Genomic DNA, 22,364 nt, shown 5'->3' on the forward strand with positions numbered 1-22,364 from the left:
GAGCCCTTCACAGCAGCCTGGTTTCCATTATCCGAGACCAAAAGTTTAAATGCTTTCTTTGAAGCCGATGGACTCATGACACGCACAAATTCTCAGCTTCTAATCTTGCACTTGTCATTTTATATAAAACATGACCGTGTTTCTTTTTTGTTTTTAACTCTTTTGTCATCTCTGCAACCTGTCAATTTTACACCACAGGTGTCATGGAAAGTCACACAGGGTCTGAGGAGGAGTTTGACCCAGCTGAAGAAAACCTCTGCAAGCACATTGAGGAAGGAAAAAAAGGGTGAGTTTGTAGTGCTTTTTAATGAATTACTATGGCAAGACCCTGCTTGTATTGATTGGATACAGCAGATCCTTCGTAACGTGGACAAAAGATGAATTCAGTACCGTTAATTTCTCCTGTCAGTTACAAGAGCATCGTTGGCCGTCTAAAAGCACTGAGGACCGAGATTGAGCATCTGCAGCTGTTGTTGGAGAGGTCAAAGGTCAAGCTCCAGAAGGACTTCCATAAGTGGTGGAGCCAGGAAGCTTCCAGTCTGCAGGTGGCTGAACTTACCTTCCTCTACCTATCCATGTGACAACACCACATAAAGCATCTGGGAGCCTGATGTAAAGTCCAGGGAAGAGTGTTAAAGACGTGTCTGACATTAGCCTTGTCTCTGGGTTTTTGTCTTTCTGTTTATGGAGGTCTTCTTTCGTTTGTTTTCTGAATGCAGGGCTCTGTGGTCGTGTAAGTTGATATGCATCTGTCTTTGACTTGTGGGACCTTTATGGCACCAGTGTGACCCTTGCAGCCTCTGTTCAACATCATGCTCAGTGGGTCCTGGGGGGAAGATATGTAGGAGGCAAATACACACAAAGACATTTTCATAGAACTCTTTGTGACCCAAACAAGAGCCTGGAAAGCAGCTTAGAGGAACAGCAACAGATGATGGACAGTCCCAGCAGATAGCATTAACAGGAACAAAATGTCACACAGTGGAGGCAGCCAGCTAAACATAGTGGAGAACAGTTGCCATAACGCTATAAATATTGCATAAATTTTAGTAGCTAAAGATTTAGCTATTGAAATTGTTGGCGAACAGTCTTTAACAGACATGTGAAGAATAAAGTTTCCATACAGCTATGTACTGCTTCCATAGGAATTCAGAGGCTAAATAGCTGATAATCCAATTCACTAATTAATTATCAGGATGTGTGAGCATGTTTATAAAAGCAGGAGCTTTGGCATTTTGCTGGTGTGGAGCATTCAGATGTGTGTCAGGACAATGTTCGCAGTGTTCGCAGAAGTGGACATCCCAGGAAATTCACCCCAGGTCCGGAGCACTCAGCGCTCAGCAAAACTGTAAAAACACCCAAGAGCTACATCTCAGTCAAATGTGAGACCATCTGTCTCACAGCTATTGCTTGGTTCAAACTGGGTCACAGAACAGGACAACGATCCCAAGCACAGCAGCAAATCTGCAACAGAACGGCTGAAAAAGAAAAGCATCGCGGTGTTGCGATGGTCCAAAGTCACAGTGAAAAAGTTCACAGTTTAAAGTATAGTGTAAGAAAGCAAAAGATCGAGGAATTAATATTATTTCCCAAAGTATAGATACTAGAAAAAAATCAAATATAATTCATTCATGATGTACCTTTAACCAACTTTTGAGCTTTTACTGTATGATGTGTAAGTACTTTACCAGTATCTACATGGCTATATCTGTTTGTGATCTCTGTGGGTAATAAGAGATAAGTCTTCACCATATGATGACAGAATATGTTTGCAAAAGTTTAAAGAGAGAAAAGCTGATAAAATTTCATGTCTAAAACCAAGTTAGACTTGTCTCTCCACTCGCACGCTTTCCTCAGCCTTGATGGCTGTCATGTGGTTGGTTTCGGAAACCAACTGCATAGAAGATGTTAGGCACCAACATGTGATGAGCAGACGTCGCTGGCTGCCGCTCTTTGGTTTTGATCTTATGAATGGAGAAGAATATCTCATTCACATCTGAGAAAAGTTTGGAAATGTGTCACTGAGTGACGAATGGGAAGCAGAGGAAATCCGACAGACGGGCCTTACACAAGCAGTTTGAGTCCACAAAGCAGGACGTCCTTTTTCGTGCCTGTATATATTCATCAGCTTTGTTCACACGTTTATTGTTCTGTTTTTGTTCTGCACACATGTGATCACTTAAACTTTGTGTTATGACAAAGCCAGAAGACACAAAATACCTAAGGTTGTCTGGTCCTTTTAAAGAGAACTATGGCCACATTGCATTTAACTGTTACCAGGCTGGCGTGATGTTTTTTGTAGAGAAATGGTACAGAAATATTTCAGTAAATTAACTTTTCATTATTTGTAACCAGGAGTCTGAGTCAGAGGCTGCAGCCCAAAGTCACACCGGGACACTGAACAGGACCATACAGCCATCTACACCTCGAGCTCCGGGATTTGGGTGAGATTGCTTTTTGCCCAGCCTTGCAAAAGATGTAATAAAGGTCTGGCCAGTTGGCTGGTATGCACTCTTAATAAGTGTGTATTAAATAGACATTTTTAGCTTCCATTCAGCTCATACACGTATAAAAACTAGCGAAGTTATAATGAGAACCACTCTCGTTTTACTGATTTATTAATAATATTATAGTTTCCTTTTCATTTCCCTGCTTGAACACTTGATTTTTAGCCAGCAACCTGCAGCTTGTTTCTATAAACCCCTTTTTTTTTTACTTTAATAAATAGCAAACAATTGCTGGAACAATGTTAAATCAATAAAACAATGTTTTTATGTGAGAGATCCAAACAATACTAAAAGACATAAACTTCATCACAAATGTTGAAAATGATTAAAGAAATTATTAACCACCATTTTTTTTATAAGGAATATAGTACAAGAACTAGAAAAATGGAGCTGAGAATATGGCAGCTTTAGTTTTAGCTCAGTGAAACTCCATTAACAAAATGTTGCTACAAACTATTTTTGTGTTGTAGCGCCCTCTGGTGGTTGGCTCATGTACATGCATGCAAACTATAACTTTCCTACAGATGATATAATGTTCTGTGGTATTTTGCTGTCAGTCTTCATGAAATACTCTTCTAATTTTAATTAGGGCTCCTGCTCTCAGCAGTACTGTGAGAGACTCGCCAGCAGGCCGACACCTGAATCCAGATCCTTCTATCTCTGCTCAGGAGCTCAGGTCAGCTACGCTTCACTGATCCTCTCATTTATTTGCTCTGGGAACTGATGGGTTATACTGCATGTAGCCATACGATATGTAACACTATATATTTACATACACTGATTCTTTGAATTTCAGAAGTTTTACTCTTGAAAGCAAACCTCCAGTACCAGATGTGCCAGCGTGGCAGAATAAGCCTGTGAGCAGGAAGGTGACAGACTTCACCCCTTCTTCTGAGTGGAAGTATGTGAATCAGTGGCCTGGAACAAAGGTTGACAAATATTACAATCAAAAGAGGAATTTTAAACTATTTCTGGCCAAAATAATCGTTTGGAACAACATATTTAGGCCCTACAGTGTCAGTGACACAGCCTTGTTAAGTATAACTTAACAATAACATTACCAGTTGGTGTAAATTTATTTATTTTTACATGTTACTAAAAATATTTTCTTTTCTTTTGTCACATGTAGCTACATTGGGGTTTTTATGCTTATTATCGTGTGCCCTTTAACTTTGAATCTTTATTATTAACTTTAATCTTTATTATGTTTTTAGTTTTGATGACATCGTTGAACTAATACTTACAAATAAAATGCTTACATTTCTTAAATCTCACTGGACTTCCTGTGAGATTTAATACAGATTAATGAACATAATTATGGGGGTGCATGTATTCTATTGTTTCTCTTGTAAAGAATAAAGTGACAGAGCTTGATTTCCAGTATATTCTCAGAGTTCTGCCATTTAACATGTTCAGAGGAACTCTTGACTTCACTCACATCTCTTTAGAAATAAGAGACATCACAGTCCTTGTCTATTGTTTATTTTTTACATTTTTAAAACAAACTGAAAGTTCTTTGGATTTATTGTCGACATTTTAAAGTGCGGACAGCACTTAAATCTGTACATAGACGTGTAGATTTTATAGCTTTGCAGTGGGCTTTTTTTTCAGTCATGAGCACGGCTATGATTTTTTTTATATCTTTGTGAAGTAATGTCTACAAACTGTGCTAACAAATCAAACAGGCCTCACTGCTGCCTGAGCTCCCTTTTTACGATCACAGTTAAACACTCGTGCTTTTGTTCCACCAGCACAGAGACTGCATTGTTACCTGTTTCTTATAAACCTCTGGATTACGAATAGTCAAGAATAACAGGACTGCTGGGTTGTTAAAGCAATGAATGATGAATGCTGCATGTCACAGTAACTATTCATACATTTCAGGACCCTCACCTCTGCCACCGTCTCATCCTCTATTCCGCTGACTGGAGACCAGCAAACTGATGCTGACATCCTGGCTTTTATCAGGGCTAGGCAGAATCTCGTCAGCAGGGCAGGTAACACACACACAGATACACACATGCAAAAAAACACACCTTAAGCACAGTATGCATTATGCATTCAACACCGCCCTCTGCTGGCCTGACAATAAAGTTTAGCTTCTTTCAGGACTTTTCGTAGCTTTCTTTATCCTCGTTTTCTGTCCACTGAGGGAATAAAGAGACTTGTTGCTTCCACTTCTCTGTTACAGTGTTGCATTATGGTCACAGACAGCATACATATATGGTGGGCACTCCCTTTCACAAAGCCCTGAGGTTTATTACAAACCTTACTTACCAGCTTACATTCACTACAACTTAGGAAGTTAGTCTTACTGAGCGAATTTAAGGTTGAATTAATTCAATAATTGATTGAACATTAATATTGAATACAGTATTTTTGCTGTATGGATTCATGTGTGTTACTTGAATGTATTGCTCTCTCTCTTGGTCACGACACTGTTGCAAAAAAGATTTTTAATCTCAAGAGTTATCAAGAAAATAACTGCTGACTTTCTTCATCTTTTCTTCCATCATTATAGCTTTTGCCACTAAATGTTTACTAACTTGTTTCCTTTTTCATTTTACTCTTTTATTTTTTGCTTTCTTTGTTCATTACCTGTTTTCTTTCTTTCTTTCCTCGACTTTATTTGGGAACTACCAGTGTCAATTTTTACTCTTTCTATATTTATGTATACATCTTCCCAAAACACCTTCAAAGACACTAGTGCATTCTGGGAAGTGTAGTAACACTAGCAAAGGCAAATGAACATCACCACTCAATAGCTTATTGTAACTCTTTCTTTGTTTTCTGAATTTCAGGCAAACATCAGCAGTGATGTGTTTCAAGTTTGACCTCCACGTCTACCAGTTGAAATAATTACTCATGACCCGGTACATGGGCACTAGGCTTCTCCAAGAAATACAACACACACACACACACACACACACACACACATTATGCCTGCTGTCAAGTGCGCACACTCAGTTACTGGCTTCTTCCTGGTAATGATGTGATATAATGGTCATGAGTGGAAATCACAGCCTGCTCCGACTGTTTGACAAATGTTGTCTCAAGATATCAGAAGGAGCGGCCAGTCAGAAGCCGGCTGCTCCAGTTTGTGGAAGTAATGAATCATAACTATGTAAATGATGCAGAAACAAATGATTTTCATATTTCCATCTAATTTTACTTTATTCAAAAGGGGTGTAAAAATGTATAATATCAGGACATTTTCCTATTTAAAATGTACAAAAAGCAGAATTGTGCGATACTACGACACACACTACTGCTGTTCTTACTTCTGAGTTTCTTGTTTTGTGTATTAGGTTTAAACTCTCCACTCTGCCTGCCTTGTGATTTAAAATCCACAGATCATAGCTGTTGATGCACAAAGCTCTTTTTCTTTTTCTTTTTAATAAATCTTTTTTCATGAGTGCTTCCTTATTTCTCTTTGATAATATGTAATAGGTGTAACAGTGGGGTTTTTTCCCTTTGGAATTTAACTGGAAAATTCCATCCTAAAAAGTGGAAAACCACTGTCAACTACAGTTCTAACAGCTATACTGAAAAAATTAGAGTATCTCTTAGGTCTCCCTGAAATTTGAAGATGATCTGTATGAGATCATATAAGCAAAAACAGTTTTTGTGCAGCAGATTTAAAATTACATCAGGCATTCACTCTGACCCTCAGATCTCTCAGTCTTGTTCTCTAAAACTTAAAAACTTATGGATTTGATCAACTTATCCCTTAACGAAATTGACACCCTATTCTTGATGAGAAGCCTGGGCTTAGGAGAGCCCGATTCTCCTGCACAGATGTTTGCTGCTGGATATGCGATGGCCAGTTGCGTCGTTTCCTGGCGACACTCTCGTTGGACAGCATTGAACGAGATCTACCTATTCTGGACCATGATAACAGAATTCTGGCTGATTGGAGCTGGAGCGGACCTGGCTTATCGAAGAACAAAGAAAGCGGTTACAGCTGTTCAAAACCCCACAAGGTTGGCCAACACGATTGACCATGGGCAAGCCGTGAGTACTCAGACTGTGTTTACTGAACGCAATATTGATAAGATCTTGGAGAAGCTCACGGCTCTGCATCGGGAATTGAGAGACCTGATGACCAGTGATGGACATTTAGACCAAATGCGAAATTGGAATGCAGTTGTTAATTTGAACCCAAATAACCATCTCCTTCATGCAGCTACTCAAGGCCAAGACTGCCCAAAACAACAAATTTCCCTGATAACAGGACTGTGTTTTGACTATCTGCTCATATACTTCAAGGTCACCTGCATCACCTGGAGGACTGTTGACTTTTGCTTAACCGGGTGAAAGGACACTCTTTCAAGTTGAACATAGGTTACACACACACACACACACACACTCAAATCTCTCATGTACACAGACACACACTCACCCCCCTCCCAATGCCTCTGAACCATTACTCCCATCCAAATTAGGCAGGCAGATCTGTCCAGCGCTGGAAGACTGGCAACAGGACTGGGCTGCTGTCTACATGGGTTGACTCCTGAGCCCCTCCTTCCCTTTGCACCTAAAGCCACCTGTGTCTGTATTCACCTGTCACTAAAGAAGCCACACCTCTAGTTAATGTAAACTTTAAGCCTTAACATGTTAACAGGCTGTAAACATATCTATTTCTGCTATGAAGTTTGACATTAACATAGGAGTTACTTTTGGAGCCGGCACCAAGTGGACGCTACAGGAACTGCAGCTGATCTGAGCTGCTGTTCAGGGAAATGATCCCAGCATGCACTGTGCCAAAGGTAAAGAAACACCCATGAAGAAGTGTCCAGTTAGTAAAAAGCTCTATTCAGATTGTGTTACAAACTCTTCTTGTTGGATTCTGAACTAAATAGTTATTATTAGACACAGAACACAGAACAGTGAAAGCTCTTGACACACCCTTCATTTCTTTATATTATACTTTCAAGGAGGAATTGAGAAATTGTTGTCCAGTCTTCCTGAAGTTCTTTCTGAAGTTCCCCTGTGGCCATTGGCTACTTTTTCACTCAAGTAATTCCTAGTTAGGTATAAGTTTGCCATGTCTTTGCATGGTGTGCAGTGTGTCCTTAAAGATTTTGAGGAAACTAGACAAGCGAAGGACAAAAGAAGTAGTGCCAGGCCTAAAACCTATAGCAGGTGAACACTATCTGAAAGTCGTGTCCTTTGAAAAAAAATCCAGAGCTGATTGGTAGCAGCTTCCTCTTTCAACATGACACTGATCCCAAATTTCAAACGCTAATGTGAAAGTATGCATGTAAAAATATACAGTGAAACACAGTCAGTCATGTATTAGCCTGCTGTGACCCAGACCTCATCATTATTGAAGCAGTGTGGGATCATCTACATCTGACAGAACAAAAAAAGCAACCACCATCCAAAAAAGAGCGTTGGATGTCTTTCAAGTAACCCGTAGAACTATTTCTGAAGACTCCATAAAAAAATGACAAGGAAGTTTGAAATAGAGAGTTCAGGCTGTGTTCAATAATTAAGGTTTTCTTACTAAATACTGACTCATTAGACAGTTTTTGTCTTATATACTGTCATTACATGCATGTTTCTACATGGTAGTAAATCACTGCACCTATTTCCACAGTAAGCAACGATAATATAAGTTTTAACTTGAAGCTTGTTTACAGCTATCTCAGGGAGATTGTCAGGTTTGAAAAAAAAAATCAATATCTCCATCAGCATCAGCTAATAAGCTGTGTCTGCCTACCTAGCTACCTCAAAGCCATGTGTCCAAACAGAGACGATCTGTCAACAGGTTTACATGGCTTTGCATCAATTTGTTTGACACATGCACGCTTTGCATCGAGGCTGAGTGACTTTGGAGAAAGGTCCTTTTTCGGTCACGTCATTACATCTGTTATTTCCCTTGGGAACATCACTTCCCATCACTGGGTTCACTAGTAATTGTAATAGAGAGGGTGTTCCCAGGAAGAAAAACTGTCTAATTAGAGCTGAAGCATGTTTTTTTGTGAAAACTGTAAATCTGCAGTGAATCTGTGTAAATACAATAATCTAAAGATTGATCTAAAGTTGGTCATGGAAAAAAATCTTCTGACCAACAATGCCATGCATTTTTTCTACTTCTTTTACACCCCCCCACCGAACACTTTAAGGGATGTGCTAGGATTACTGCACTTCCCAGAATGCACTAGTTCCTTAGAAGCTGTTTTACTTTGCGTACACTGCTCATAAAAAAGGACCACTTTTAAATTTTAGTATAGCATCAAGTCAGTTAAAACTTTGGGATACTGATCTGTTCAGTATCTGGTTTTAATTAAATTAAGAACACAGGTGCACTATATGAGACAACCCACAAAACAAGGAGGAGATTCCAGTAGACAGGAGGTTAGTCTTGGAGAGCTGGATGGGGGTATAGAAGATCCTGAACCTATCAGCAGGACTGGTATCTGCTCCTTTGTGCAAGGAAAAACAGGCCAGAACCCTACAAAATAAACTCCAGCAGGCCAGACAATCAAAAAAAGGCTTCATGAGGTGGCCTGATGACACAATATCCTTTAAAGGGCCCTGTGCTCCCTGCACTGTGGAGCCCAGTTGCTCCACAGACTGTCCAGGAGCTCAAAGATGCCCTGGTCCAGATCTTGGAGGAGATCCCCCAGAATACTATCTAATTATGAGCATGGCCTGATGTTGTCAAGCATGCATATAAGAACATGAGGACCATACAAACCACTGAGTCCCTTTAACTTGCTGGAGTGAAATCTCAGAAAAATGGTCTGAAGCATCATTTTTTCCTGCTTTGATTTTTGGAGAAAGAGATCAGTATACTTTCCTAGTGAGATTATGGTCTTAGTCACTAGTGTTATTCCAATAAAATACAACATGATGTTCAGTTTGTAAATGATGGTACTGTTATGTAAAGTATAAAGAGGATAAAAGGGTGGTGCTCCTTCATAACCATGTAATATCAGTTCAAAATTCAAGACGACAAAAATGTTGAACTCTTGGCTTTAAAACAGGAAATCACAAAACACTGGGTAACATCCAGTCCGTTTTTTATATGACAGAAACCAAAACAGAGTAAATATTTGACATCTGTTTGATTAATTTTTTTCCAGATGCCTCTAAATAATTGATAACTTTTGGCTGTGTAAGCCATATATGCCTAATGGTTGATGCTGTTTTCTTGATGTGTTGACATTTTTTTTAATTATTGTAACCTACGTGACTGAAAAACTAAATCCTGTTTAAGTTTCTCCTTAACCCTCATAATGTCCCCCCGATTTCCATACAACTGGGGTGATCAGGGGTCAAAACTGTCCCCGCTTCATTTGAGTGTTTTTTAAAGTATAAAGTATAAATTGTCAATCAATTCAGTGTTACATCTTAGTTTTACTTAAGACCAACACATTAACACAAAATTTACCCAACATTTTACATTTTAGGGCCACCACACCTTGTTTACAAAAAATACACCCTGTTTTTTAAGCGAAAATAAAACAAGAAAATTAAATATTTAATTGTTTAGATAATTTTGACTATCTGACTAACTACAGAGTGCTGTATGTTGAACTTTAGTGAGAATTTTTTTTTTGAACCATTTAAATTTTTTAAATGGCAGCACATAATCACACCTGTGGTCCTCAGGGGTCAAAAATGTCCCCACTTCATTTGACTGTTTTTTAAAGTATAAAGTATAAATTGTCAATCAATTCAGTGTTACATCTTAGTTTTACTTAAGACCAACACATTAACACAAAATTTACCCAACATTTTACATTTTAGGGCCACCACACCTTGTTTACATAAAGTACACTGTGTTTTCGAGTGTAAATAAAACAAGAAAATAAAATATTTAATTGTTTAGATAATTTTGACTATTTGTCTAACTAAAGAGTGCTGTATGTTGAACTTTAGTGAGAAAGTTTTTTTTCAAGCGTTTATAAATTTTAAATGGCAGCACATAATAACACCTGTGGTCCTCAGGGGTCAAAAATGTCCCCACTTCATTTGACTGTTTTTTCAAGTATAAATTATAAATTGTCAATCAATTCAGTGTTACACCTTAGTTTTATTTAAGACCAACACATTAACACAAAATTTACCCAACATTTTACATTTTAGGGCCACCACACCTTGTTTACATAAAGTACACTGTGTTTTTGAGCAAAAACAAATTGAGAAAATAAAATATTTAAATGTTCAGATAATTTTGACTATCTGAATAACTACAGAGTGCTGTATGTTGAACTTTAGTGAGAAAGTTTTTTTTGAACCATTTATAAATTTTATATGGCAGCACATAATCACACCTGTGGTCCTCAGGGGTCAAAAATGTCCCCATCTGGTTTGATTGATACTTAATTAATATGAAGTCGATTTTTTCCCCCACTTTTAATTAAAACTTAATTCAAACATTTTTAAACATTTTTTTTTATTCCATTTCAAATTTAAGTCTGATAAAAACCTCATAAAAATGATTTTTTTTTCTTTGTTTTTGGGTAAAAAATAAATTAAATCATCAGTTATCGTGATTATCGTTTCACAACCAGAGTCGGTTGCTTTAACAGATGATCACAGACGGGTTTATGTCAAAGTTAATTTAGAAAGCTGTTTTTAAACTACTTAAAGTTTTTTACTGGCAGCAAATAATCACATCTGTTGTCCTCTGGGCTCAAAAATGACCCCGTTTGCTTTGACTGTTTATAAAGCAAGAAGTATAAAATATCATCCATCTCTGTGTTTCAAGGTTTTATTCAACTTTATTCCAACTCATTACCTGACAGTTTTCTATATTTTGGCATGATAGGACACCAGGGCATGAGTCTGAGTGAACACATGAGAGCCTGAAGCAAGAACAAAGGCGTGTCCATGTTTTACCCAAGTGCAGGAGGAAGCTCAGGTTCATTCCTCTGTACTGGTCCCATCAGGAGGAAGCTCAGGTTTATTCCTCTGCACTGGTCCCATCATGGACAGCTTTCTTTCTGCACTTGCAGGCCAAGGGTCATATACAGTAAACAAGTTGTTACAGGTGATTGTTTTCTTTTGGAAACCTTCTGCAATGTTAGGGACAACTGGCGTGTCCTGACTGCAGGAGACGGTTTGCCATCGTACACTAGCATGTTCCATGTACAGCTGGACCTGCATCACATGCTGCCCATGTTTTTATCTCATCCCTGGTTTACTTGGATGTTCTGTTGGACAGAGTCCTCTGAAGGGGACTTGGTGCTCATACAGTCAGATCAGTACCAGGGTCTGACATCACAGCAGGAGACACGCCCACTTGCTCCATACACCTCAAATGGGAGCACGTTTGTGTCATGAACGATGATCATCTATTGTGTCTTTATCAAGAAATGATATCCTTTTTGTGCTTCTATGATTAATCTTGTGTCACCTTTAAAACTACTCTACCAGACTCAGGATGTCATAAACTGGCCGTAGCGACTCTACTGGATGCTCGGCAGTAAGAATCAACACACCCACATACGCCTACAGCTGCATTCGGTCCATTTTTCTTCCTCTCTCGTTGTCCCTCCTTGTTCGTCATTGAGTTGGCTGTAGAGCAGCTCATCTGCTGATTGGATGGTTGTTGGTTCAATCTCTGTGTGCTCTAGTCTGGAGTTCTTACCAAGGTGTCCTTGGGCAAGTTACTGAACCCCAACTTGGTCTCTGATGCATCCATTGGCATGTAAACGTTCAAAGGCAGAATACAAGCAGAATACACTGTGTGTAATGCTTTCAGTACTCGAGTAGAAAAGTAACTGAAGGAGTATGGGACCTGGCACATGTGCTTGGACTGTGGTAGATCGTCTTTCTCTGAGGCACATGAGAGAGTCATGCATCGTCTGACACTGGGAAGGATAGAAGACCAGATCAATGTTTCCTCACATTACTGCAAATATTCCTCTGTCTCAGCTGACTCCTCTTTCCTGCTTGATTCTTTGTCTTCATCATAATTAAAATAGAAGATGTGCAGTCCTCTGACACATCTTCTATTTCAGTTTCACATCCTGAAAATTCAAGAAACTTCAAGAAGCCCAGTCACTTTCTTTCCAAGCTCCTCAGACTACCAAGCCCTGGAGGCCTGAGAACCTACTTGAACATAGTTCAGATTCTTCATCACTTTCCTTCACTTCATAGCCTTCTTCCACTTCTGCAGGTGGGTGATGTGCTTTTTCAGAGAAAGGTTAACATGTGCTCTAAATATTGGCTATATTTTCATTATCTTCTAACCCTGGATCTTCCTGAACATTGATTCTCCCTCCTCATTATACTAGAGGACAATATGTGCTTTGTCCTGCTGGTCATTGCTTTGCACAACATGGTAAAAAAATGTATGCTCATCAAAGTATGCAAATCTCTAGTGCAATGGAGGCTTGTGAGCTACTTTCTGTGTATGTATTATTGTAGGGTCGACCTTACAATACGAAGCACTTTGATGCGACTGTTGTTGTGATTCGGTGCTGTGTAAATAAACTTTCATTGAATATAGAGCACCTGCCTCCTCATTGTGCTGCCTGTTGTTGTTGTTGTTTTGGTTGTTATGACCAGTGCTTGACCCCACACATCAGTGATCCAAGATCAAAGATGTTTGAAAGCAGTATGTTGTGAAAATACGGCTCTTTGCAACACTTTGTACTTTGGGGTCATTTTTGACCCCTGAGGACAGCAGCTGTTATAAAATCCAATAAAAACCCCATAAATAAATCAAATTACTTAAAACTTATTCCAATCACGCATAGTATAGTAATGAATAACTTCTGTTATTTTCAGACCATTTAATGAATAAAAAACACATTTTTGATAGCAAAAGATTTCTTTAGAGGACAAAAATGACCCGTGGACATCACAAGGGTTAATAATCATAATGAGCACAGTCAGAGCCGAAACTTGGAATAGGCATGTGGGGAAACCCAAAGTTATAGATGCAGGGGGGTCTGGGCTTGTGTACAGGCTGGGATCAGATGGCCTGTGCTGCTGCTGGTCAAACATTAACTTCTGTTATGCTGACAAGATGCCCTTATTAGTGGAAACAGTTGGAAGTGTATCCGTGTGCCCAGATGTCACTAATGGAGGTGAAGTAAGTTTGGCCATTACCCAGATAACCCATAAATTTACAGGACTCTGACCAACCAGAAGGAGACCTGATAACCTATCGACTCAGAGCTTCACCAAACATTAGCCTTCCCTCATCCTGCTGTGATGTAGAAATGCTTTCTCCTTAAGCAAACCAATTTCGTTGCCTGTTTTCAAAAAGAATATCTCACGCTGAACGAGGGTTTGTCTTTCAATTCTTTCTGAACTAAGAAAAAAAACAACTCCTCCAACAAGTTTGTTGATTGGTATCGTATCCTTTCTGTTGGTGGCGGAAGGTCAATGGCGAGCTTTCACGTGGTGCGGGTCAGAGTGAGCTGGACGGCTCTTTTGGCTCTGGCCCATTTCATCTACCTGCTGGCTGGAGCCACCATCTTCCGAATACTGGAGCGAGAGGCCGAAAACTACAATCGAAACCATTTTCTGATGGAGAAGTTGAATTTCTTAGCAAATTACACCTGCTTGGATGGAGACGCCTTGGAGTACTTTGTTAAGGTCTGGCATTTATTACACTGTCAGCATGTGTTTGATAGTCCCAACTTTACCAACACAGTGATGGCAAGGCAACAGCATGGCAATTCAAAGTGCTTTACATTAAAAGATAAAAGGTATTCATGTAAAATGAGCAATATTAAAAAAAATGTAACAGCTTCTAGATAGAAAATAGACTGAAATATATGTAATTTAACATAAAATAATCTGAAATGAAAAGCAAAGAGAAAAAGCCAAAAATGAATGAATGCTTCTTCTCCATAGTTTTAAATATGTGGCTGTGGCTCAGGAAGTCATTAAGATACTTAACCCTGAGTTCCTTCCATTGCAATAATAAATCATTAGATAAGGCACTTAAGTATAGAATAAAGTGTGTGTATGTGTGTTGAAGGCTTGACAGTAAGTAGCTTTGAGTGCTCATTTAGATTAGAAAACTGTAATTTACTTACCTGGCTACTTATCCTAGGAGACTGTCACAGACAACCTGATGGGTCTGGATGGTTAAGAATGTACTGGGCGGTCAGTAGGGCTTCCAAAAACAGAAAGTGAATGAACAATTGTATGATTATGGACGCAGTTTCTTGCTTCACCCATACCCCTCACATCCACAGTGTAGCTAATAAGACCAAGCTCTTGAGCCGTACACATACATGCAGGAGACTTTAGATTAGATTACATACACCTGGTTTGTGATATAGACTCAACAAGTTGCTGGAAACAGTCACGAGAGATTTTGGCACATGTTGACATGATAGCATCACACAGTTGATGCAGATTCCAGCCCACTATATCCCAAAGACGTTTTATTGGATTGAGATCTGGTGAGGTCATTTGAGGAGAGTGAACCTTGGTTATAACGAATGGTTTCTCACCACTCTCCAATCAGTGATCCTGAATTGGAGAGTGGGAGGGAAATCCCAGCAGGTCAGCAGTTTCTAAAAAATTCAGGCCTCCTTGCCTGGCTAATTAATATATGTGAGTAGTTTTTCTACCAATTTTAAGTTTGTGCTGCATCTTTACATTATCAGACTCTACCAAAATGTGTTCAGCATCAGATCTAGTGCCATGATAAATGTCTATCAACACCATAAATGTTAATAATGCAATGAACTACATGTCTAGTGATGTTACACGAGAATCAATTATTACACTACAAGCTTTTTTTACATCATGACAATAACGCTACATACAGTGGGGCAAAAAAGTATTTAGTCAGCCACCGATTGTGCAAGTTCCCCCACTTAAAATGATGACAGAGGTCAGTAATTTGCACCAGAGGTACACTTCAACTGTGAGAGACAGAATGTGAAAAAAAAAATCCATGAATTCACATGGTAGGATTTGTAAAGAATTTATTCGTAAATCAGGGTGGAAAATAAGTATTTGGTCACCTCAAACAAGGAAAATCCCTGGCTCTCACAGACCTGTAACGTCTTCTGTAAGAAGCTTTTCTGTCCCCCACTCGTTACCTGTATGAATGGCACCTGTTTGACCTCATCATCTGTATAAAAGACACCTGTCCACAGCCTCAACCAGTCAGACTCCAAACTCCGCCATGGCCAAGACCAAAGAGCTTTCGAAGGACACCAGGAAAAGAATTGTAGACCTGCACCAGACTGGGAAGAGTGAATCTACAATAGGCAAGCAGCTTGGTGTGAAAAAATCAACTGTGGGAGCAATCATCAGAAAATGGAAGACATACAAGACCACTGATAATCTCCCTCGATCTGGGGCTCCACGCAAGATCTCATCCCGTGGGGTCAAAATGATCATGAGAACGGTGAGCAAAGATCCCAGAACCACACGGGGGGACCTGGTGAATGACCTGCAGAGAGCTGGGACCAAAGTAACAAAGGTCACCATCAGTAACACACTACAACGACAGGGAATCAAATCCCGCAGTGCCAGACGTGTTCCGCTGCTGAAGCCAGTGCATGTCCAGGCCCGTCTGAAGTTTGCCAGAGAGCACATGGATGATACAGCAGAGGATTGGGAGAATGTCATGTGGTCAGATGAAACCAAAGTAGAACTTTTTGGTATAAACTCAACTCGTCGTGTTTGGAGGAAGAAGAATACTGAGTTGCATTCCAAGAACACCATACCTACTGTGAAGCATGGGGGTGGAAACATCATGCTATGGGGCTGTTTTTCTGCCAAGGGGACAGGACGACTGATCCGTGTTAAGGACAGAATGAATGGGGCCAAGTATCGTGAGATTTTAAGCCAAAACCTCCTTCCATCAGTGAGAACTTTGAAGATGAAACGAGGCTGGGTCTTCCAACATGACAATGATCCAAAACACACCGCCCGGGCAACAAAGGAGTGGCTCCGTAAGAAGCATTTGAAAGTCCTGGAGTGGCCTAGCCAGTCTCCAGACCTCAACCCCATAGAAAATCTGTGGCGGGAGTTGAAAGTCCGTGTTGCTCGGCGACAGCCCCAAAACATCTCTGCTCTTGAGAAGATCTGCATGGAGGAATGGGCCAAAATACCAGCTACTGTGTGTGCAAACCTGGTAAAGACCTATAGTAAACGTTTGACCTCTGTTATTGCCAACAAAGGTTATGTTACAAAGTATTGAGTTGTATTTTTGTTATTGACCAAATACTTATTTTCCACCCTGATTTACGAATAAATTCTTTACAAATCCTACCATGTGAATTCATGGATTTTTTTTTTTCACATTCTGTCTCTCACAGTTGAAGTGTACCTCTGGTGCAAATTACTGACCTCTGTCATCATTTTAAGTGGGGGAACTTGCACAATCGGTGGCTGACTAAATACTTTTTTGCCCCACTGTACATGGTAATAGCTGACTGTAACCTGACCTAATCAGTTATTTAGTGTGTTCTGATCTAAATATCTGTCAGTATGATTACTGGCTCCCTTTAGTGTCATGAGTCATTAAATGTTCAGGAACATTTAATCCTGATTTTACTATCTCTGTGCTTGCATTTGTGTGTGTGTGTGTGCGTGCACACAGGTCATTTTATATGCCAAGAAAAATGGAGTAAATCCTTCAGGAAACTCCACAAACCCCAGTAACTGGGACTTCAGCAGTTCCTTCTTCTTTGCAAGCACAGTCATCACAACTATCGGTGAGCACTTTCACATTTCAGTTTTCCCATTTGTGGGAAATGCCTGCCCAGCTTAATAACGGCTCCTTATCTGGTTCACAGGCTATGGAAACCTCTCCCCAAGCACTGTGTCTGGCCAGGTGTTTTGTGTGTTTTATGCTTTCTGTGGGATTCCCCTGAACCTGGCCTTCTTCAAACAGCTGGGGAAGTGTTTCACTATCCACCGGGGGAGGCTGGAGAAGGGACTGGTCTCAGTTGTTCCTCACAAGGTACCGCTTCATGTCCATTAGCTACAGCATGGAGTGATATTTTTTAGGGATCACATCAAATCAAAATTATTTATAAGCACATTTAAAGCTAACATAGGTTGGCCTATTATCTAGTACAGTCTAGTGAAAAAGCCAAAGAATAAAAATAACGTGTTAAAATGTCCAGTGTTGATGAGATTCTGATGTGAATGACCTTATCAGCACCATCAGTCGTCACCACGACATAAAAATGACATGTATAGAAAGAAACTTCACCAACTTTCCAGAATTTTTGTTTCTTTGGTAAACTAGCTGGGAGCCCAAGTAAACAAGCAATACAGGTGATAAGTGCCCTCACACTTTCACATACCACTTATTTTCCTAACCTGCACCAGGTAACTGCTGGCCAATCTAGGGACAGGGTTAACGTTTGGTAAACAATCACATCTTTTTATAGATTTTGCGCCTTTTGGAACATCAAAGTGGAAAAGCTTTAAAAAAAAAAAAAAAACCCTGGCTAAAACCTCTAACACCAAAATGTTTCTTTTAGTTTCTGAAACTATACCTTTTTTAACAGCTTTGACAAAACCTAATCTTACACAGCTCCCCTGTGAATTGGCAGATATTACAAGCCAATCATCACATTTCTGGACCTGCTTCAGATACTGAAAGCAAATACTGGCTTAAACAAAAGATTACAGAAATACCCTGTTAAGAGATATGTTCTAAAACACTTCTTCAGTAGAGAATAAGAGAGGAGAAACACACAGAATTTCTTGCTAGCAAGGGCATCTCTCAGAACTCCCACCCCAAGAGCGAGTCTCAGAGAGTGGCCCTGAGGACTTGCCCTGGTCCTTTATTTATACACTTCAGTGGGTGCTTGTGTGGTGTGTGTGTGGTGTGTGTGTGTGTGGTCAGAGTGTGACCCCATAAATGACTTCCCTAAACCTGCTGGACTGGAAGTCCAGCAGTTCATCAAACCAAAACCACTTAGACTGGAAACAGATATGACTACGTTAATCCTACCGTAAAACAATAAAACAAGGTACGACCTTTTCCCATGCTCCTAGGATGTGGGGGTGAAAGCCAGAACACCCTGGAATGTTACAGATTTCCTAGGATGAGACCAACTACATACTTCTAAACACAAATGATTACATGCAGTATTCTACCATATTCAAACTTATATCATTAAAAGATTATACTGACTACTAAGTACAATTTTCCATTGACATACCCCAACTACTTGTTCATTTGTTTATTAAATACTAAAGTGCTGCCAAAAAGACATCAACGTTTGTTGCATTGATTGGATCTGTAGGCCACAGCATGCTGATAGCCTTTATCTCTGTGTATAATATCAAACCTTTTGTCCTTTGCAGCAAGCATTTGAGGCTGTTGCAGCGAGTTTGTTCTTTATCGCTGGCACTTTCCTGTTTCTGGTCATCCCCCCTCTGCTGTTCAGTTACGTGGAAGGCTGGACATATGGCGAGGGCTTCTACTTCGCCTTCATTACCCTCAGCACCATTGGCTTTGGAGATTATGTGGTGGGTGAGTAGAGAGAGCAAACAAACACCACAGAAGTCAACCTAACCTTTGTGATTCTATCCAGTGGACTGTAAAAGGCATTTGGACGTAATCTGCAATATGATTTAATGTATGTGCAGAGGCTGAATATGGATGTAATCTAAAACATGGGCACAGCTTTTCGGGTTTGTCTTTGCAGGTACCAACCCTGGAAAGACCTACATCTTTCTGTACCGCAGTGTTGCAGGCATTTGGGTCATCTTTGGCCTCGCTTGGCTCGCTCTCATCTTCAACATGGCAGCTAGTATAATGGAGCATGTGCTGGACCAGACTTACCCGAGCCTCAGGAAACAAAGGGAGGCAGAGAACATGCCATCCAGTGAAATAGAAGCCACATCAAAGATCTGAAAATGGACTGCAGATAGCACCATATACAGTGCGTAAAATATATTTAGCGAGACTGTGCTAAAACGAAGCAGGATGACTTCTACCTCATTCAGGCCGCACAATCGGTGCTTTAAATATTTGCGTTGAACTGTCATAAAATGCAAACAGTTCACACAAATAACACTGTTCTAATTAACTCTAATTATTCTCACTGAGAGCAAAATGTTTTACATATTATATACAAAGTGTGCTCAGAAAGTTATGAGAACAGGTTGACAGAAGGGGGGAAAAAATCAAAAGCCTGACTTCATTTAAATGTGGCCAATCTCCCATTCAGCACTATTTTCTCATGCACCTCTGGACAGATTTTAGATCTCATTGCAGAAGTCTTCTCATTTCCCTTTTCCCCTTTATTCTGTGATCTCCTCCAGTTTGTCAAAATCATTTAACTTAATGGAAAATCTGGCAAGTGAGTCAGTTGGCATCTTAAGATTGTGCAGGTGTTCTTGCACACAGTTCAGGTTGTTTTTGTCACATTTCCTCCCTCACAATACTTGGGATGTTCTTCCAGAACTCTGCACTGATGGGTTCAACCTGAGGGGAACATTCATGCTGTAAAACACTAGAGGCAGTGTGAATGTGGTAACAATGCCATGATATTTCATACTGCACTCATGGTAGCTCCCAAGTCCCTACTGGGTCAGCTCAAATTTTTGCCCATGTTATTCCCCGTGTTGGTATCAGTATAGGTTAACATCCCTCCTATTAGCTTCAGCTCTGAAATCTCCAGGAGTACCACCAGTGTGATTGGTTGGTAATGGTTCTCCAAGAACTGACTGCCATTAAAAAAATAAAACAAATGTAAGTATGTGACTTGCAAAATAAAAAGTAGCCATTCTTCAGAAACACAAGTTAAGAAGATCAACTTTTTTAGTGTTAGTTATAAAACAATTAAAGGCGCTGCCATAATGAGCTGCCTCTCAGCATTAGAGCCTTTCTTGTTTTGTAAACATTATTTCAACATTTTCTTAGATGATCTAGTAGAGAATGTGTTTACTCAGGCGGAAATCATGTTTTCTGCTATACGTTTGTGTATTTTATTAACTCTTTTGTGTGTGTGTGTGTGTGTGTGTGTGTGTGTGTGTGTGTGTGTGTGTGTGTTTCTCTGAGAGCACGTCTGCATTTGTGTAGTGATGGAAAATTCAGGTGAATTGAATGCAGAGGGCTATCTTAGACAAACACATTAATCAAAATGGTGAAGTGAGCTGTAAAAAAAGGAGGATGGCTTTTACCAGTCTCACTTTTTAGTTTGTTTTAAATCCATTCAACACTGAATATATATATATATAGCTGAGTATGTGAAGCGTATGACTACACTACCTGTGTTTTATTTAACAGTTTTTCAGTGTTTTCAAGCTCACTTTTTTTATGTTTAATTAGTATTAATGATTCATACTGATGAGCAACTTCTGTATAAGTTCTTATCCTGGTTGAACACATCCAGGAAGTTCTAAATGTCATGAGCACAGTCTTAACATGATGCTGTGTGAGATTTGTCATGAATTTGAGGAATTAAAACTAATATTTTAGCATGTTTGGGGGTTTTTTTTGGGGGGGGGGGGCAATAAATAAGAAAATGGATGACTATTTAACTACTTCAATGTTAAATGTTTACATAAACAAGCATGTTTTCAGAGCTGTAAGTTTTAGGTTTGGTACATGGAAATAAATGACAGCTTATCAGCACAGAGTCTGCTGAGCCTTTACTGAAAATGAGATATTAGCAAAGACATGTCCCTACCATAGACTCCATATAAATAGCGGAAGCACACAACACCCCTGGTGTGTGATTATCTAAATGAGAGGGTGGTGCTAACTTATCTGCCAATATTTGGCTGGCAAGCTGCATCCATAGACTGGGTACAAACACATACACACTATTCAACCCAACTGAATTCAATTCAATTCATATAGCGCCAAATCACAACAACTGTAGCCTCAAGGCGCTTTATATTGTACGGTAAACCCCTACAATAATACAGAGAAAACCCCAACAATCACATGTATGAATAAAATTACCTGGCCACCTACACATTACAGCTACAGGAGCTGCTTGGCAATGAAGACTATGAGATGATGCTCCCAGTGCCCAATTTATGTATTGATCTGCTCTGTAAATTAACGTCTGGTCTGTAACTATGTGACTGAGTTTCTATTTTGTTTTTTGTTTTGTTGATTTTCTCTAAATTTCCAGTTTGCAATAATGCCATTTACAGTTGATTATAAAAGAAAAGAGCAAAGAAATTAAAGGCAGACGGCTAGGTGCTTGATTTTATGTACCTGCGGCCATGGATCTGAAAGTACAAAGATAAGGTGTTTTTATCCATGCTGTACAAACCTGCTTAGTATTAGTATTAGTAAGTATCAGGTAATGGACTGATAAAATCCTGGAATTTTGTTCAACACAACTGGAGCATAGACTTCTTGGGTATGCGCTTATGGTTAAGTGGTAAGTGGTTGTGAGATAATTAGTTTTAAAAAAGGCTCCAACAGCACAAACAGTGATTGGAGATCCAGTTCAGAGACTCCAATTAGCTGAGCTGAAGCCTTGTAGACAGATAGCGGCTATAGTCACCCAGTCCACCCAAAGATAATGTTTAATTTAAATTTAAGTTTGGAGACCCATCCTCATTGGGGGTGGGTTTTAATTATCGATTTTCCGATTAAAATCGATTCTAGCTTGAATGACACAATATCGATTCATTAAAATCCTGAATCAAATTTATTTTGCCTGAAACAGAATCTCAGGTTAAACCTCACAAAATTTTGACAACCACCAAACAGCTAAGACAGTAAATGAGAGCAGGTACCTGGATTCTGCACAAAGAGTAAACACAAAGCGGACCGACGATGCATCAGAATCAGTAAGATGTCGTCTTTCTCACCCGACGGCACGTACGCGGACACGCCGACGGGCTGAAAGCCAACAGCTCACTGATTCTGATGCGGCGGCGGGTCCCGTTTGTGTTTACGTCTTTTTTTTGCGCTAGATTCTG

General features: G+C 39.7%; 2 protein-coding genes across 6 annotated transcripts in view; both read left to right on the forward strand.

The window, feature by feature from the left end:
• Positions 1–13,427, forward strand: part of kif6 (kinesin family member 6) — an 86,757-nt gene extending 73,330 nt beyond the window's left edge. Inside the window, exons 17-24 of one of the 5 annotated variants that reach the window (XR_014871159.1) lie at positions 199–286; positions 410–545; positions 2,356–2,444; positions 3,097–3,183; positions 3,304–3,408; positions 4,392–4,504; positions 5,309–12,429; positions 12,569–13,427. Coding sequence is in view for 4 of the 5 variants with exons in the window: in XM_085143206.1 (XP_084999332.1) it covers positions 199–286; positions 410–545; positions 2,356–2,444; positions 3,097–3,183; positions 3,304–3,408; positions 4,392–4,548 (662 nt within the window). In the remaining variant the exon portion in view is untranslated. The other 4 variants (XM_085143205.1, XM_085143206.1, XM_085143204.1 and 1 more) reach the window with 4 other exon arrangements.
• Positions 13,348–21,707, forward strand: LOC146495896 (potassium channel, subfamily K, member 16-like). The gene is made up of 5 exons (XM_085143210.1): positions 13,348–14,075; positions 17,053–17,167; positions 17,249–17,415; positions 18,777–18,945; positions 19,121–21,707. The coding sequence occupies exons 1-5, from the start codon at positions 13,863–13,865 to the stop codon at positions 19,327–19,329; spliced, it is 873 nt and encodes a 290-aa protein (XP_084999336.1). The 5' UTR covers positions 13,348–13,862; the 3' UTR covers positions 19,330–21,707.
• Positions 21,708–22,364: the final 657 nt, after the last annotated feature.

This window comes from Neolamprologus multifasciatus, chromosome 19 (assembly GCF_963576455.1).
Source record: "Neolamprologus multifasciatus chromosome 19, fNeoMul1.2, whole genome shotgun sequence".
In the NCBI taxonomy this organism is placed as follows: Eukaryota; Metazoa; Chordata; class Actinopteri; order Cichliformes; family Cichlidae; genus Neolamprologus; species Neolamprologus multifasciatus.